Source organism: Dunckerocampus dactyliophorus, chromosome 15 (assembly GCF_027744805.1).
Source record: "Dunckerocampus dactyliophorus isolate RoL2022-P2 chromosome 15, RoL_Ddac_1.1, whole genome shotgun sequence".
NCBI lineage: Eukaryota > Metazoa > Chordata > Actinopteri > Syngnathiformes > Syngnathidae > Dunckerocampus > Dunckerocampus dactyliophorus.
In genome coordinates this window covers 6,334,383-6,351,357 of record NC_072833.1, presented here as the reverse complement: position 1 = coordinate 6,351,357, position 16,975 = coordinate 6,334,383, and the positions used below count along the sequence as shown (strand labels likewise).

Sequence of the window (16,975 nt, the reverse complement as noted above, 5' to 3'; positions counted from 1 at the left end):
GCTTTTTAAATGGTCGAAAAAGCCCATTAAAACAATAAAGCAACAATTGAATCCGCTATGACCAGTATTTGTAACTGTTCTGTCGCCATCTGGTGGCGTATTGTAATAACAGCAGGCAATCAGCTAAAGCAAATTGAGCACAACGACTGCCCGTAATTAACCGCAGCAGCTCTGACACTCACGCAAACACACACACTCGCCTCCTTCTCCTCCTCCTGCAGCAACTTTGGACTCTCACCCTTCTTTTATCGACAGACTTTTAGGTAAGAGAGTGACTTTTTTTCGCCATGTTTGACTTGAAGAAGAGGAATAGTTTGACGCTGAATAGCGCTCGTGACGCGGAGGAGTTCAGGCGTGTGGCGGTCAGGCGGAAAGTGAAAGGCGGTGTACCGGATTGTCACACAGGTGAGCTTGCACCTTGACATTTTGCATTTTGACCAATTATCTGAATATAAACCACAAAAAAACAAAGCATCGTTTGTCATTTTGGGTTCACTTGAAGCTAATTAACCACACGAGGCATTGAATCACGAGGTACGGTTTAAAGTGGCAGTTCATGCTATTTCCCAGACATGATATAATGGCGCGAATGCATTGGAACTGTGCTAACTGGTGCCTGCTCAGCCTGTTTGGATTACTAAACTCAAATCTCTTTCCTCTGATTCAGCCTGGACTTTGCTTTTGCTACTTGTTTGGCAATCACACACACTCTCTCTGTAACACAAAGGCGCACTGTTCCTCTGTTGAAGGGATGGTTTTAAGCCTTCACTAAAGTATACTTCTTGCTCCAGTGGTACTGATAGAATGGAGTCAACAGTGCCAAGCATCACTTGGAACTACTGTATACTTTCTCATGAATGTCATCATTAGCTGAGCACTTTTGCAGAAAAATCCATCTGAATGTACAAACTGCGACATAAATGTCAGCCATGCTCCATGGTGGACCTTGCAGGAGTTGGGGGGGGAAAAAACCCCAAAACGAAACATTGCCCCTTCATATGCTGACATATTAAATAGCGTATGCAAGCCACACAGAAGTGAGAAAGGAGAAGTGTGACATACTGCCAGAGTGAGAAAGCATAGACTTTAGCCTCCTCCCCCACATGACCCACAGATCATCTTTAAGTTTTGTCAAGTTAGCGAAAGTGAGGTAAGAAAATCATCTGTTGCAAAGTCGGTTTGTTGTAGGTTGCTGACTCATTTCATGTAAAAAAAAAAAAAAAAAAAGGCAACTTTACAACTTCAAAATGTCTGAAACCAACGTATTTATTGTTTTAAGTCTTGAGTTTGGGATGTATTCCATTTTTTAAGTTTTTCTTTTCTTGTAATACTCTTTATGAGGCTGTTTACAATGTTACATGTATTGATATACCCTATTCATTTTCTGTGTATAAATTCTTATTTTTTTATTTTATACATTATTTTTTAAAAACAATTCAGAATATATTTTTTTTACACTTTTTAAATGTTTTTTTTTACGAGGGGGTGTGGTTTCAGTGTGTTACATTTTCCAAGTAAATATGACAAATAAAATATATTGTTGCATTCAAATGGAATGTCAAGTGCTCAAATTTCAAGGGGTCAAAGTTCACAATGTATTTCAAAGCAACAAAATATTCTCCCTTTTTTATTAAGATTTTTTTACAATGTTCCATGTACCGCTATACCCTATTGTCTTTCTGTGTATAAATTATTATTTATTTATTTTTTATTATTTACATTATTTTTAAACAATTTTTTTCTGAATTATTTTTGCATTTTTTTCTTTTTTAATACTTTTTATTTACTATTATTTATAAAAAATAATTTACGATTATTTGCATTTTCGTTACTGTATTTTGTTGTAAGAGGCCCAAAATATTAGAAACACCCCTCGGTATGCACTTCTCCACCAACTACAATACATATTGTTAAATGACTACTTCCTCATGATATTATACAGGTCATTTGACTAAAAACCCTCCCTAATACGTATTTCAGTGGTGAGCAGTGGCATGTACAGCTGTGGAGGTTCTTGTGACAGGACCTGTGGATCAGCACCAGTCTTCAAACATGAAGACCACCAAAGTCCAACAAAGAGAACCCCCTCCAAGCCACAAGGTGAGCTCAAGTCCACTTTGCATCCCTGTTTGTTGTTGTTATTGTGAAATGCGATGGTTGCCTTGCAGTGCCTCCCAAGCCTGCTCACCTCCAGAGTCCAATGAGGAGCGCACCACCCTCTTCATCTAAGCGATCACCTCAGCATTTTAATTGCGCGACGGACAAGAGTCCAATCCCAGCTTGCTGCCACACATCCCCGAGTCCAAACAAAGCGGGGGCGAGCTGTTTCCTTCATGGGGCACATTTAAGCCCCGTCAGACTCTCCCCTTCCCAGAAGATCCCCAAGATCGCCAGCAGCCCCGCGTTGGGGTCTCCAAGTCCTGGCAAGAGGGGCATCCAGAACTGTAGCCCTGTGAGGGAGGGCGGTCACAGCCCTGCTAAGTTGTCCCCAAGAAACCGAAGCCCTCTATCAGGAATACTGCGGACCCCTAGCCCTGTTCAGAGCAAGGTGGGGAGCTACAGCCCTGCTCGGAACTCTAAATCCTGGCTGGGGTTACACAGGATTCCAAGCGGGAAGATGGAGTGTCAAGAGGAGAGGGCGGGGAAGTCTTTGAGTGTGCCTGACCTCATCGTGTACTTGGACGAAAGGTTGGAGTGTTCATTCTCTTCTTTGTGGCTTTTTTGTGAAAATGACTCCGCAATTGCTTTTTGCAGAACTCCATCGGAAAAAGGCGAAAGTTCTCCTCGGCCCGCTATCACCATCGAAGCGCCGGCAGACTGCAGACTCGATCACACCATGGAGGAAGTCGCTCCTCATCACGCAATCAGAGGCGACGAGCACCAAGCAAACTGCGTCCTGCTTGGGGACGAAAAAGCCTCCAAGGTCCTTGTCGGATCCAGGTTTAAATGCAGATGGACTGAGGGTGACCAACGTGAGGAGGAGGAGGAGGAAAAGGAGGCACCAAAAGAGGAGGAGAAGCAGGAGCAGAAGTTGTTCAAGATAGCCAGTGAGCTCCTGCACACAGAGAGGGCCTACGTGGCTCGCCTACACCTGCTGGACCAGGTCAGTGTGTTGTGTGGTGGACAGAGTTTTATTTGGAAGCAGATCTAATAGACTCCTGCTGCAGGTGTTCTGTCTGCGCCTCACAGAAGAGGCCGGACGTGGCTCCTTTCCAGCGGACGTGGTGCGGAATATCTTCTCCAACATCTCGTCCATCTACTCCTTCCACAGCCAGTTCCTGCTGCCTGACCTGGAAGACTGCATCGGTCACTGGTGGGTAATCGAGACACAACCTAGACCAGGGGTGTCCAAACCTTTTCCATCGAGGGCTACATACAGAAAAATGAAGGGCCACTTTGATATTTTGCAAACCAACCCATGTAGATAACAGCCTGGAGATCGGGAAGACCTGGGTTCGATTCTCCCCTGGGCATTTCTGTGTGGAGTTTGCATGTTCTCCCCGTGTGCGCTTGGGTTTTCTCCGGGTACTCCGGCTTCCTCCCACATTCCCAAAAACATGCAGGTGAGGTTAATTGGCGACTCTAAATTGTCCATAGGTATGAATGTGAGTGTGATTGGTTGTTTGTCTATATGTGCCCTGCGATTGGCTGGCGACCAGTCCAGGGTGTACCTGTCGCCCGAAGTCAGCTGGGATAGGCTCCAGCATGCCCCCGCAACCCTAATGAGGATGAAGCGGTATAGAAAATGGATGGATGGATGGATGGATGGATGGAACCCATGTAGATATGCTAAGAAGGTATATACAAGTATATTTCAAGAAAAAAACTGCACTTCAGCTTTGTTATATAAGTGAAATGCAACTAAAATGTCATTTTCTTTCCACAATATGCTGAGTTTATTCTCGTAAAAATTGCAATTTTTGTTCTCATTTGTTTACCACTTTTTTATCCGAATACTTTGACTTTATTCTTGTCAAAATTACAAATGTTCTTCTTGTAATTATGACTTTATTCCCATAAAATTTTGACTTCTTGTAATATAACTTTTTATTCTTTGTTTTGTTTGTTTCTCATATTATTAAGTTTTTTGTAAACATCATTTCTTTAATATTTCAAACCTATGCTACTAAAATGCCTTTTTTTCTTGTAATATTATGAGTTTATTCTCCTTTATCTTGTTAGAAAATTCCTTTTTTCTCTTAATATTTTGACTTTATTCTTGTAAAAGTTTTCTCGTTAAATTCTATTCTAATGGCCACAGGCCATTAAAAAAAACAACCAAAAACCGCCATGGGCCGCAGTTTGAACACCCCTGACCTAGCCCTAAACTACGTTCATGGCGGATTAGTGGACTTAAAGACCAGATTTACGAGATGCAGACTTTTTATAGTAAAGAAAAAAAAAGTGAAAAACGCAGGTTGTCTGCAGATAAGACATACAAATGACTTCTCCTCAAGTGAGCTTTTCTTCCTGTCACTCCCTCACACTAGTGACTTGGAGAGATGCAGCCGTGAAAGAAACCTGCTCGAAAAAGTGTCAAAGGCATAACTATAAGAGATAAAAAAATCAGGGCAATTTCCCAGAAAATAAAGGAAATTATCGTGTTTTCACCAGAAGAGGATTTTTTTAAAAGTTAAACTACAGGAAATGTAATATAAATAAACTATTAAAATGGATAAATGACGGTCTCCTGTTTGGTTTTTGTACTGATATTGAAACCACCACCAAGAAATCCTCTTTTGTCTTGAAAAATATTTTTCCAAAAACAGGGTTGTCTTATACTTGAGTCAATACAGAATTGGAGCCTCCCTTCAGATAATTGCTTAGGGAAGGGGTGTCCAAAATGCGGCCCACATCTCTTCCTGACTCCCTAACAAACTGATTTGCTGAAATTTGCTTATCAGGTTGATTGGAAAAAACATTTAATTTAAAAAAAAAAATGTGTCAAGCTGCCGCGCCTCCTCTGAGAGTCATCTGATGCCCCCCGCCTCACACTTTTCACCTCACCCTTCCTGGTTGGTGTCCTTCTTAACCATGCAGGTGTGAGCGGCCAGGTTTGGGCAATGTTCTCCTGCAACACGCCCCCTTCCTGAGGATGTACGCTGACTACGTCCGGAACTTTGACCAAGCCATGGAGCTGATAAGAATATGGACTGAGCGCTCCTCAGCCTTCAGGAACATCATCCATGACATCCAGGTAGGATCCACAAGTGTCATGTGGGTCTCTTCTGTCTAGACCGAGATTTACAGTGATTACCCCCCATTAAAACATAACTTAACTGAGATCAATTGATCTGTCAGTCTGGAAAAGGTTGTAAAGCCATTTCTAAAGCTTTGGGACTCCAGCAAACAACATGAGAGCCATTATCCACAAATCGAACCTTCCCAGGAGTGGCCGGCCAACCAAAATTACCCCAAGACCGCAGCGACGACTCATCCAAGGGATCACGAAAGACCCCATAACAACATCCAAAGAACTGGAGGCCTCACTTGCCTCAGTTAAGGCCAGTGTTCATGACTCCACCATAAGAAAGACACTGGGCAAAAACGGCCTGCATGGCAGAGTTCCAATAAAATATGGTGGTGGTAGTGTGATGGTCTGGGGCTGTTTTGCTGCTTCAGGACCTGGAAGACTTGCTGTGATAAATGGAACCATGAATTCTGCTGTCTACCACAAAATCCTGAAGGGGAATGTCCGGCCATCAACTCGTGACCTCAATGTGAAACCATCTTGGGTTCTGCAGCAGGACAATGATCCAAAACACACCAGCAAGTCCACCTCTGAATGGCTGAAGAAAAACAAAATGAAGACTTTGGAGTGGCCTGGTCAAAGTCCTGACCTGAATCCCATTGAGATGCTGTGGCATGACCTTAAAAGGGCGTTTCATACTGGAAAACCCTCCAATGTGGCTGAATTACAACAATTCTGCAAAGACGATTGGGCCAAAATTCCTCCACAGCGCTGTAAGAGACTCACTGCAAGTTATCACAAACGCTTGATTGCAGTTGTTGCTGCTAAGGGTGGCCCAACCAGTTATTAGGTTTGGGGGGGGCAATCGCTTTTTCACACAGGGCCATGTAGGTTTGGATCTTTTTTCCTCCCTTAATAATAAAAACTTTCATTTTAAAACTGCATCGTGTTCAGCTCTGTTGTCATTGACTAATATTTAAATTGGTTTGATGAGCTGACACATTTAGGCGTGACCATCATGCAAAAAAAAAAAAAAAAAAACAGAAATCAGGAAGGGGGCTTTCTTTTTCACACGTGTATGTGTTTTCTCCTAGAGTCAGGAGGTGTGTGGCAGCTTGACTCTACAGCATCACATGCTGGAACCGGTCCAGAGGATTCCTCGCTATGAGATGCTGCTCAGGGATTATGTCAAGAAAGTGCCCACCAGTAACCCAGACTATGAATTTGCACAAAGTAAGACTTTCTCCAGATCTACTGTCACTTCTCCATAAATATCATTTTTACTTCACTTTTTTCCTCCACAGAATCCTTGCAGACTATTTCTATGGCTGCCAACCACTCAAACAGCGCCATCCACAAAGCTGTACGTCACATGTGTGCATCTGTTACCATAGAGAGTAATTTAGTTTTTTTTTAAACCCTATGATTATGAACACAGGAGAACATCAAGCGGCTCCTTGAGATCTATGAGATGGTCGGAGAGGAGGAAGTGGTGAACCCTACCAACGAGTTTCTAAGGGAAGGTCGCCTGCTCAAGCTCGCTGCCAGGAACACGTCCGCCATGGAGCGCCACCTCTTTCTGGTTTGGACTAAAATCATAAAAGTTGACATTTTTATTTTTACAAATATTTATTTAAATTGGAAAAAATATTTTCCTATTTTTGATTAATTCTCACATAATTGAATAGACTTCAATTAGATTGAGTAACATAAAGTCAAGTAACATTTTTATTCTTCCTGTAATTTATTTGATTTTATTTAACTCACTTTAGCTGACCGCCAGGAACACGCCCACCGTGGGCCACGCCTTCATTCTGGTTCATCCAAAATGATCAAAATGACTATTTTATTGCTCTGTTTTCCTATGTTTTTTTTTTTTTTTTTAAATTAATTCTAACATGAACTTTACACATTTAATAGAATTTAATTAAATGTGATTGAATTAAATCCACCAAGTAGGCCCTTCTTTTTTTTTTAACAAAAATTATAATTATTGACTAAATTAACATTTTCATTATTATGATGTTCAAACATGTTTAATTTTAATAGAATAAGTGAAATTACATTCAATTAAATTAAGATTGCCGCCAGAAACCTGTTTTTCTGTTCACTCAATTGTCAAAATGAACGTTTTATTACTGTTTATTTTTCTATATTTTATTATTCTCACAAAATAGAATAGAACTGAATTAAATTGTCGCTGATGGGAACGCCTCTTTCTGGTTGTATTAAAATGACATATATATTTATATAATTCATTTTTCCATAATGTTTTTTTATTAATTATAAAATCACTATTAAATGTAATTACATTAGCTGTCATTAGATTTCCAGTAGTTCACTGTGTCTTTTTTTTCTGCACAGTTCAACAACTTCCTGCTGTGCTGCACGCCAAAGTTCAGCCTCGTCGGGCAGCGTTTTACAGTGAGGTGCAGGGTGGGAGTGGACGGCCTGCAGGTGCAGCAAACCACCAATGAGGACCACCCTTACACCTTCCAAGTGTCGGGAAAGGAGAAGACACTGGAGCTGCAGGCCAGGTATAATATGTTGTATCTGGAACGATTTTTCTATGTATTGATTGTGTTCATGTGTATTATTAGCTGTTTTTGTTTGTTGGCCCTATAGCTCTGAGCAAGACCGAGATGAGTGGATAAAGGTACTTTGTGGCATTTTTGTGTCATGTTACCTGAAAAGATGCATGTACATCACGCGACTCCTCTCCTCCAGGAGATTCGGGACGCCATTGATGTGTTCCAGAAGAAAAATGAGACATTCAAGTTGGCCTCTAAGGAGTTCCAGGTGGAGGACCCAGTAAGTTGGACCGTACCTGTGATGGTGGGCGGGAAGCATCCCTCACCGTCTCTTTTGTTCTAGACGGAAGAGCTCGGCCGCCGCGCACCCCGCTGGATCCGCGACAACGAGGTGACCGTGTGCATGAAGTGCCAGGAGCCCTTCAACGCTCTCACCCGGCGACGACATCACTGCCGGGCGTGCGGCTGTGTGAGTATGAAGACTGCACGTTTAAAAATAATTTAAAAGAAACAGACCCTGCCACCTTGCATCCACTCACCTGAACATCTGTCTCCAGGTGGTGTGCTGGAAGTGCTCCGACAACAAGGCGGCGCTGGCGTACGACGGCAATAAGCTGAACAAGGTGTGTAAATCCTGCTACTCCATCTTGGCTGGACAAAGAGGAGGGAGCGCCAAGAAACAATCACCAGAGGTAAAAGTACATTACGTAAATGCTCCAATTACTGGTTCTGTTGCTGCTTAGTTCTGGAATATACCGTAATTTCCAGTGTATAAGCTTTTTTCTTCAACTTTGAACCCTGCGGCTAATTAATGGCCAGGTTCTAATCTCGTGACTTCTCCTTATCCTTCGTGATTACAGAACTACTACCGATAGTTTAGATACTGCGGCCCTCGCGAGTCAGTAACAAAACGGTAGCTCTTTCTTTGGCAGGAGCCAATCACGAGCTACAAGGGAACTTACGACAGGCTTGTCAACCCATCGAAATCGCAGGAGGTCATTACTAAATATAACAGTCTGACTCAAGGTGTCATCTTACAAAGAACACTAAAATCATCACACGGCAACTTAACACTCAAAAGGAAGGTAAGAAATATAAAAGTACCAATATAAGTTTAGAATAAAACAGACCTATTTTATCTGCTTCCCAGCAAAGCAGTCCATTCAGCTGCATTTCTGGCAATGACGGCCTGTGTCCACCAGAGGGAGGCTCCCTCCGCTGGACACAGGACTCGTGCATGCCACAATATGCCATTTTATGACGTGGACGTGCAGCTTGTAGTCCGGTGCGGCTTATACATATGTACAAAATTGTTTTTCCTCTCTAAATTTAGTGGGTGCGGCTTAAACATCGGAAATTACGGTACTTAATAATAAATGACCATGTGGTCAAAGATCTACTTTCCACTTTCTCATGCACTCCGAATCATTATTAGTTATGAATTAAGTTGTTATACATATATAATGGAGTATAGTCTCCCATTAACACCCCATCCTCTTTCTTAATGCTAATTAGAGCATTTAGTGTATTTCACAGTGCAGTACCTGTGAGTCCACGAGGATACATTGTGTGCTTCTCAGTTCCCCAGCAACTGCGTGATGAGCGGCTTCCTGCAATACGGAGACAATCCCAAAACGTGGCAGCGGGTGTGGTGTGTCATCACCAACGCTGAACACCCCCTCCTCTCTCTGTGTGCCACTTCACAGGTAACGCAAACAACACTGTGTTCAAATGTGCTGTCACGACTCGCAGTACCACTCATCTTTTCTCCAGGATGTGAAGCCCCTGTTCAGTATTCCTCTGCTGGGCTGCACTGTGGAAGAAGATCCTCCTCAGGACCTCCAGGGACACTTTTGTGTAAGACAATCCAAAAGCAGCCACATGTTCACCTGCGAGGACGCAGATTTTAAACAGCGATGGATCGCCGCTCTCAAAGCAGCCGCCACCGGAAGTAACAGCTCAGACGACTGCACGGGCGAATCCAGTGGGGAGGAATTTGTCCTTAATGGCAGTAAGGAAAGCTAAACATTTACAAGTAGGCATTCAAATTGACTTTATTTCTGAAATGGTTTACAGTAAAATAAATAAAAGTGTTTTAACATGAGTCTACTACTACGAGAGCCCTGTACAGTTAATTCAAGGTGGAGAACAGGCGTTACGGGATCAGAATTGCCTTAGAAAACACATTCATTTGAACCCACGTCATCAGTGATATGAACCGACAGCCGTTGAATATCTACACTGAAAGGAATTCAGTTAAAGCTGACAGGAAACTAGACAGCGATGGTTCATGTTTGGCAACATGTGCTTGTCTTGCTACCACACGGTGAGGGGTCAAATTCAAACGTAGCGGCTCAGGCGGCAGCGTGCAAATAAGCCCGTTGACAATAATTCAATTTGGTCTCAGCTCTGGCTAAAAAAATATTCAAATAAATACAAATGAGGTTAAAAATACAGTGGTTCACCTGCCACGATTCACATTTTCCACATAAAAAGACATGGATTTGTACATAAATGCTTAAAATAGGACATTGCACTTGAAGGATATGAACAAGGCAAAGACCAGCACGCTACTGTTACCGGTTTGTGTTACAATGCAGCCTCCAGTCTCCACGGTGGGGTGTATTTCCTGGAGCAGTCACATGATGCTCGGCTCGAAGATCAGATCAGAGGCAGCACAAAGAAAAAAAAGGATGATGCCACACATGATCCAGAGGGCTCGAGATAGTCAAAAATGTGAAATCAATATGGGGAATCGATATATCTCAGCTGCAGCAGAGCTGGTCGGACACCAGCAGCGTGTCAAAGCCGTAGATCTCCAGCAGGTGGAGCAGGAAGAGCCTGTCGCCATGAGGGTCCAGGCCCATGGCTCTCACATTCTCCTGGGTCAGCGTGGGGTCGGGACTCCCCGCCACCTCGCTCAGGGTTTGGAAAATCCTGTTGTTCTGCTCCAAGAAAAACCTAAACGTTTATAAGCATTAAGTCTGTCAAAGCGGTTGAAGAAGAACCCCAAAGAAGTTTAAACATCCGAACTCAATAGACCCTAATGACACCTTCCAAAAAAACTGCTGTAAACTTGTATATTCATATTTTTTTTTGCACTTTTTAACAACTTCTGCCTGAAATATGCATATCAAATACTAACATTTTTGCCATTTTAACCCTTTAAAATGTACATTTGCAGGATGCGTATTTGCTTATTCTCACTAGGCCCTGAGATGGGTCAATTCTTGGCAGCAACACTGACTATCATGTATTTTTCTTTTTCCTAAAGTCTCACACTCAAGGTTCTTTCACCAAAACATGCCAGCCAATGTTGGGAGCAACATTGATTTTCATGTATTATTTTTTCTGTAGCGTCTGATTTTTTTAAATGAATTAATTTTTTTAAACCTCACACTCGAAGTCCTGAAGAAATGTTTCCCAACTGCTGTAAAATATTATACATTATTATTTCTTCAACATTAAATGAGCCAACAGTAAAAAACACGTTTACGTGAAAATATACAAGTAAAATAATTAGTTGTCGGGATTTCATCCCTTTTTAAATCCAGTCTTCCTCTTAGTTTCCATAATGTCACTGTTTTTAAAATTGGATTGATTGGGTCAATTATTGGCACATGTGCGAAGTTTTGCTGCATGCTTTGAATGGGAACAAAATGGTCCAAGCTGGGTGGCCAAATATAAAATTTCAAATTGAAATCTTAACAAAAAGGATCGCATTTGTTAATGTTAAGACAAATGGATCAAAAATGCCATTTTGAAAAGGACATTTTTGTCCATTAGGAAAAAATGTGCATTAGCTCTGCCATTTCAGGCTCATTTAAGGAACAGAGATGGCAATAGAAACAATATGTAGATAATATAAAAAGCAAATTCAACCAAAATGTGCCTACCATCCCAAAAGGGCTTACATGATTGCGTACTTACAGAATAAACAAATCCTCTTCACTGGACACGCAGTCGCCATTCTCCTCCTGAGAGTACAGCAGCATCTTCCTGCATGCGTGCAAATAACATAGAACTGTTGACAAGTCATTTTTTTCTTCAATTCCCCGGTGTCTTTGAACACACCTCTGCTCAGTAAGCTTGCGATATTTCTCCCTGTCGGCGCTGCTGATGCGGAGCAACGGCTTCAGGCCATCCCTGTGGGTCTTGACGTTCTGATTGTCCACATAGACGTCATACAGATCCCTCTTTTCCTCAAAGATCTTCTCCGTCGTGCCTGCACACAACACGCACATGCATGTAACACCCCGTCTTCACTAACGCAATATGGCTCAGCTGTTGTGTGGCGCATCCCCTCACATGCCACGTAGGAGAGTTCGTTCTCCAGTGCGCTGATGTCAGCGACATTGACGTAAAAGAAAGGCCTGAACTCTGGCACGGCCGCGCCCACCCCTGGGATGGAGATGTTTGCCAGGCAGCAGCAGCAGTACACTTAAATGGGATACAAGCGATAAAACATGAGCGTCTTTGTTTAATTGGATTCATCGACATGTTTTCACCCCACCTCTGTAGCAGACCACACCCACAGGTGGAGGCGAGAAGATGAGGATTCGCCTCCGGAGGAGAGCCAGCTTCCAGAGCACCATTATCTGCTCTCCGAAGAAGCGGATGAACTGGGACATGCAGCCTGCCGGGTGTGTGATCTGGTATTGAAATAACAAGCATGTTGACTACACAAGCTGTACACAGACTACTCCAAGTTATATCCACAGCATTGTCCCTTGAGATGGTATCATGTCTTCCTTCTAAATGACAAGTTTACCTTCATTTCTGGGTGCATGCTGTGGTTGATGGCAGCCCCCCAGGCGTTGACAGGGCAGGCAGTAACAACGTCATCACCGCTAGAGCGTAGCAGCGCCCGCTTGTCCTCGTAGAAGGCCTCCAGTGGGGAGTAATGTCCTGGGGACTGAAGCTGGAGCCTGGGTCACAGCAGAACAGCATAAGCAGCAAAAAAATGACATATTTGACATGTGGTGAAGCTGACCTTTCACCTTCAGCATCATCCATATACTCTCTGCATGAATCCTTCGCGATAAGCGTTGGATCTGCTGACCTCGCTTCTCATGCTAACATCAAACGTACACTAACTCAGTTTTAGAGTGTGGAAGGTGAGGGAAGCAGCTCGATTTTCAATGACATGCACGTTTTAAGCTGATCAGGTTGTTCGAGTGCTGGCACACGTTGGCGTTTGTCAGCCAAAATAAAGAACAAGAAGGGAGGAAGGTTGACCCGGCAATGCAACCACGAGATGCGAAATATCTAGCGACTACACAGCGGGCTCTTTGTGCAAGAAGCAGAAGGGGAGCTAAATGATGAGTAACGAGCAGGAGATTGGGAGTATTTGGGATGGAATGCTGCTGCAGAAACTGCAGAGCTAACTCGAGGAGGATGAATGAGCAGGATTGGAACAGGAAGTAAGGAAACGAACAGGAGTGACGCCGAGAGGCCACAAATCCAAGGGGAGAGTCATAATTCAAAATGTAGCACATCTTGTGTGACTACTGTAGTATGGGATGGCCAAACCGCGGACCGGGCTCCATTTGCGGCCCGCGGCACACTCTAAAAATATAACTCAACAAGAAAACTAAAAAAGAAAATCAGAAGTAATTTTACAAGAATAAAGTCAAAATATTGAAAGAAAAATGTAATCTAACAAAGAGGTTCTAATTTCACAAGAATAAAGTAATATGAAGAAAAATAGTCATTTTTGTAGGATAAAACTGAAATATTATAGAAAAAAGATGTTTTAAAAAAAAAAAGACATGAAAAACAAAAAGAATTAGCTTTGGTGAAAAAGTTATAATATGATGGGAATAAAGCCTTAATATTACAAGAAGAAATTTGAAATATTTGTGAAATTATTTTCTTTCAAAAGCGATAGCGGAAATGGAGAAAAACAGCAGCCATTTTTACAAGAGTGAAGTAAAAATATTAAAAGACAAAAAGGTCGCAATTTTGCAAGAATAAACTTGTAATATTATGAGGGGAAAAATGTCATTTTAGTAACAAAGAGTTGAAATATTAAAGAAAAGATGCAATTTTTTTTAAAGACATGACAAAACAAAGAAAGTCAGAAAAAGTTATAATTTACGAGAACAATATTATGGGAATAAAGTATTAATTACAAGAACATCAATTACTAAAGAACAGTTGGAACTCTACAAGAATAAAGGCAAAATATTAAAAAGAAAAAAGTTGTATTCTAACAAGATAAAAGGTTGCCATTTTACAAGAATAAACTCAGTATTATGAGGGGAAAATGTCATTTTAGTAGCGTAGAGTTGAAATATATATTGAATTTTTTTTTTTTAATATGTAAAATGATAAAACAAAGAATAAAGTCAGAAAAACGTATAATTTACGAAAATAAAGTCAAAATATTCTGGGAATAAAGTAATAATTAAAAGAACATCATTTACCAAAGAACAGTTGTAACCTTACGAGAATAAAGTCCAAATATTAAGATTAAAAAAGTGGTAATCGAGTGAGAAAAAAGTTGCAATTTTACGAGAATAAACTCATAATGCTATGGGAAGAAGTAACGTCTGCAGTAACGTAGCATTTCACTTATAAAACCAAATCGGAAATGCATTTTTTTTCTTGAAATGTATCCAACTTCTGAGCATGTCTGAGCATGTGTTGGGTGGCCCTCGGTGGAAAACGTTTGGACACCCCCGCTGTGATATGTGCACCTTCTTACCTGACCTGGTGCTCCAGGAAGCTCATGTAGCGGTAAAGCAACGTGTACGAAGGAGACAGGATCCCCACCGACTTCATCCTGGCGCCGCGCTCCGCCGTGCTCTCCACGGCCATGTTGGCGAAGCAGGCCAGGCCGAAGTAGCAGCCTTTACGGAAGTAGCTGAGGTTGGGATAGGGAGGGGGGGCGGATAAAGCCATGAATCATGGAAGCGACGGCATGGACAGATGGCTGAGCTCCTTTTTATTTATTTATTTATCTTATTTATTTATTTATTTTAGCAAAAGACACACATTCTGTCAGGAGGAATACGGCTAATGTTTTCCGCTTGTGAAATAATATAAAAATAAAAGAAAAAATATTTAAAATGAACTAAAATTTTAAAATGCAAGACACTCCTTTTTGTAAAATAAAATGAAACTAAAATTCACCACCCACTTGCACAAAGTTTGCGGTAGAAAAAATGTGCAGATATTCCTTTGCTTATAAAATATTATAAAAATAAAATGAAAAAATATTTAAAATGAACTCAAATTTAAAATTGCAAGAAACTCCTTATTGGAAAATAAAAACAAAATTCACCACCCACTTACACAAAATTTGAGGTAGAAAAAATGTGCAGATATTCCTTTGACTATAAAATAAAATAAAAATATATAAAATTCTGAAACCCCCTATTTTTATAAAATAACATAAAATACAATAAAAATGAAAATTCCCCACCCACTTACATGAAGTCTGTGGTAGAAGGAATGTGCCGATATGCCTTCTCTTACAAAATTAAATTATAAAATACAAAATAAAATGCTGAAAATCTTTTTTATATAACAAATTAAATTACATCAAATCAGTCAATAAAAAACGACTAATTAAAATAACAAAGTTCACCCACATTCATGAAATCTGTGGTAACTGGAGGAATATGGAGATATTTCTCCTGTTCTTAAAATATAAAATACAAATTACATCCATTAAAAACATAAAGTGAAAACTAAATTGTAACGCAAATCATGTAAAGTTGATCACCCACTTACATGAAGTCTGTGGTGACTCTATGGGACCCACTGGCAATAGCTTTGAATTCCACGCCATCCAGATCCATATCTTTGGGGAGGCACCACTCCAGCATGTTGCCTATCGCCACACACACACACACACACACACACACACACACACACACACACATAGAGTAAGAGAGATCGCGTTAACAGACAAGCATGTGAATGGCCGCCAACAAGGCTGGGTCTGTTCCTTAAATGTTATGTTGTGCAGCAGCTGAGCAAATATGCTCTGATAATGTCAGGAATGCAGGGGGGGAGGGGGGGGGGGGGTTGGAGCTGCTCATTTAAAGAGTTTCAAGTGTGTTAGTAGAACACCAAAAATGTAAAAAATGATTGCATCAAATGTCAGCGCAATGTGACACTTTGCTTAGGATGTCCACTGATGGTCTCCTCCCTTCCTGCGCTCATCTTCATATTCCTAAAGTGAAGCAAAATCATATTCTGCTCCTTGTTACGCCCAGTGCGTGTGTGCACAACCATAAAGTGTCCCTGCAGTCCTCTTGCAGGAGCTTGTGTTTTATTCATTATTCCGCTGGATCACTGAGCTGACTGGCACGTTTAAAAAAAACCTTACAATATAGCAGAATTGATGTTACCATGACGATTTATTTTATCAGCTTAAAACCACACCTGTTCATTCTGACTTCGTCATGATTTCATGTAAATATGTTTAGAATACTGTGGTGATAGTTTCATATTTGATGTCCCACCTGTTCTGGTGTTGAATGTAACCACAAAGACTGACACAATTTGGTCCTTCTCCTCCCATGTCACCATCCTGTCCTCCAGCGGCACATCCCTCGGTCCTGAATCCGACGGATGCGCTACCTTGTCCGGGTGCGGCGTTTCATCCGTGCCCGCGTGGGTGATGGAGGTCACGGGTGGGGCGCCGCAGCCGTCTGCGTTGAAGGCAGACCTGTTTGAAGAGGGACCCCCCGCACCGCTGCTCCACCCATGCCCCGGTGCTGAGGGGCTCGGTAGTCGCTCATGTCCGTCCGCACTACCGGGCTTCTCAGCGGAGGGAACCTCCTCCCAGTCCAGCAAAGGTGCTCGGTCCGACCGCTCCACCATCCCGTCTGCGGTCCCGCCTCGACAGTCTCACCGCGGATTGAAACCGATGTCTCAGCTGATAGGGACCAGACCCATCCGTGGATGATCGCACCTCAAGGCAGCTCCCGCATTGTGAAGTTGTTCCAAATCGTTTAAAAAGGTTTCATCTTGTTGCAAAACTGCAGCCGAAGCTCACAGATGCATGGAATATTCCTTCCAGGGAGATCATAAATTTGATGCTGTTCAGAGAGGGCAACTCCTTCGTCCAACGTGAGCTGCATTCACAACAATTTCGACTATGCTGTCAAATTTCCTTGCCCACACGAATGCTAGTGAACGTTTGTCAACGTTGCCTTACTGAATGCACACCGCATACACACATTCGCGATCCAATCCACTTTCTTCCAATCAGCCGCACTTTCCGTACAAATGTATT

At 42.0% G+C, this 16,975-nt stretch overlaps 2 protein-coding genes across 2 annotated transcripts; one reads left to right on the top strand and one right to left on the bottom strand.

Annotated features, from left to right (window-relative positions):
* Window positions 1–150: 150 nt before the first annotated feature.
* On the top strand, window positions 151–11,165 carry LOC129194710 (FYVE, RhoGEF and PH domain-containing protein 4-like). Its single transcript, XM_054800012.1, has 16 exons — window positions 151–405; window positions 1,981–2,100; window positions 2,169–2,688; window positions 2,755–3,103; window positions 3,168–3,313; window positions 5,041–5,197; window positions 6,286–6,424; window positions 6,496–6,554; window positions 6,630–6,773; window positions 7,556–7,728; window positions 7,817–7,847; window positions 7,919–8,002; window positions 8,066–8,191; window positions 8,280–8,414; window positions 9,303–9,428; window positions 9,496–11,165. The coding sequence occupies exons 1-16, from the start codon at window positions 288–290 to the stop codon at window positions 9,745–9,747; spliced, it is 2,679 nt and encodes an 892-aa protein (XP_054655987.1). The 5' UTR covers window positions 151–287; the 3' UTR covers window positions 9,748–11,165.
* Window positions 9,761–16,951, bottom strand: LOC129194711 (DENN domain-containing protein 11-like). Its single transcript, XM_054800013.1, has 9 exons — window positions 16,200–16,951; window positions 15,463–15,562; window positions 14,432–14,590; window positions 12,494–12,650; window positions 12,236–12,374; window positions 12,031–12,162; window positions 11,797–11,947; window positions 11,653–11,721; window positions 9,761–10,683 (listed from the first exon to the last, which is right to left on the bottom strand). The coding sequence occupies exons 1-9, from the start codon at window positions 16,558–16,560 to the stop codon at window positions 10,488–10,490; spliced, it is 1,464 nt and encodes a 487-aa protein (XP_054655988.1). The 5' UTR covers window positions 16,561–16,951; the 3' UTR covers window positions 9,761–10,487.
* Window positions 16,952–16,975: the final 24 nt, after the last annotated feature.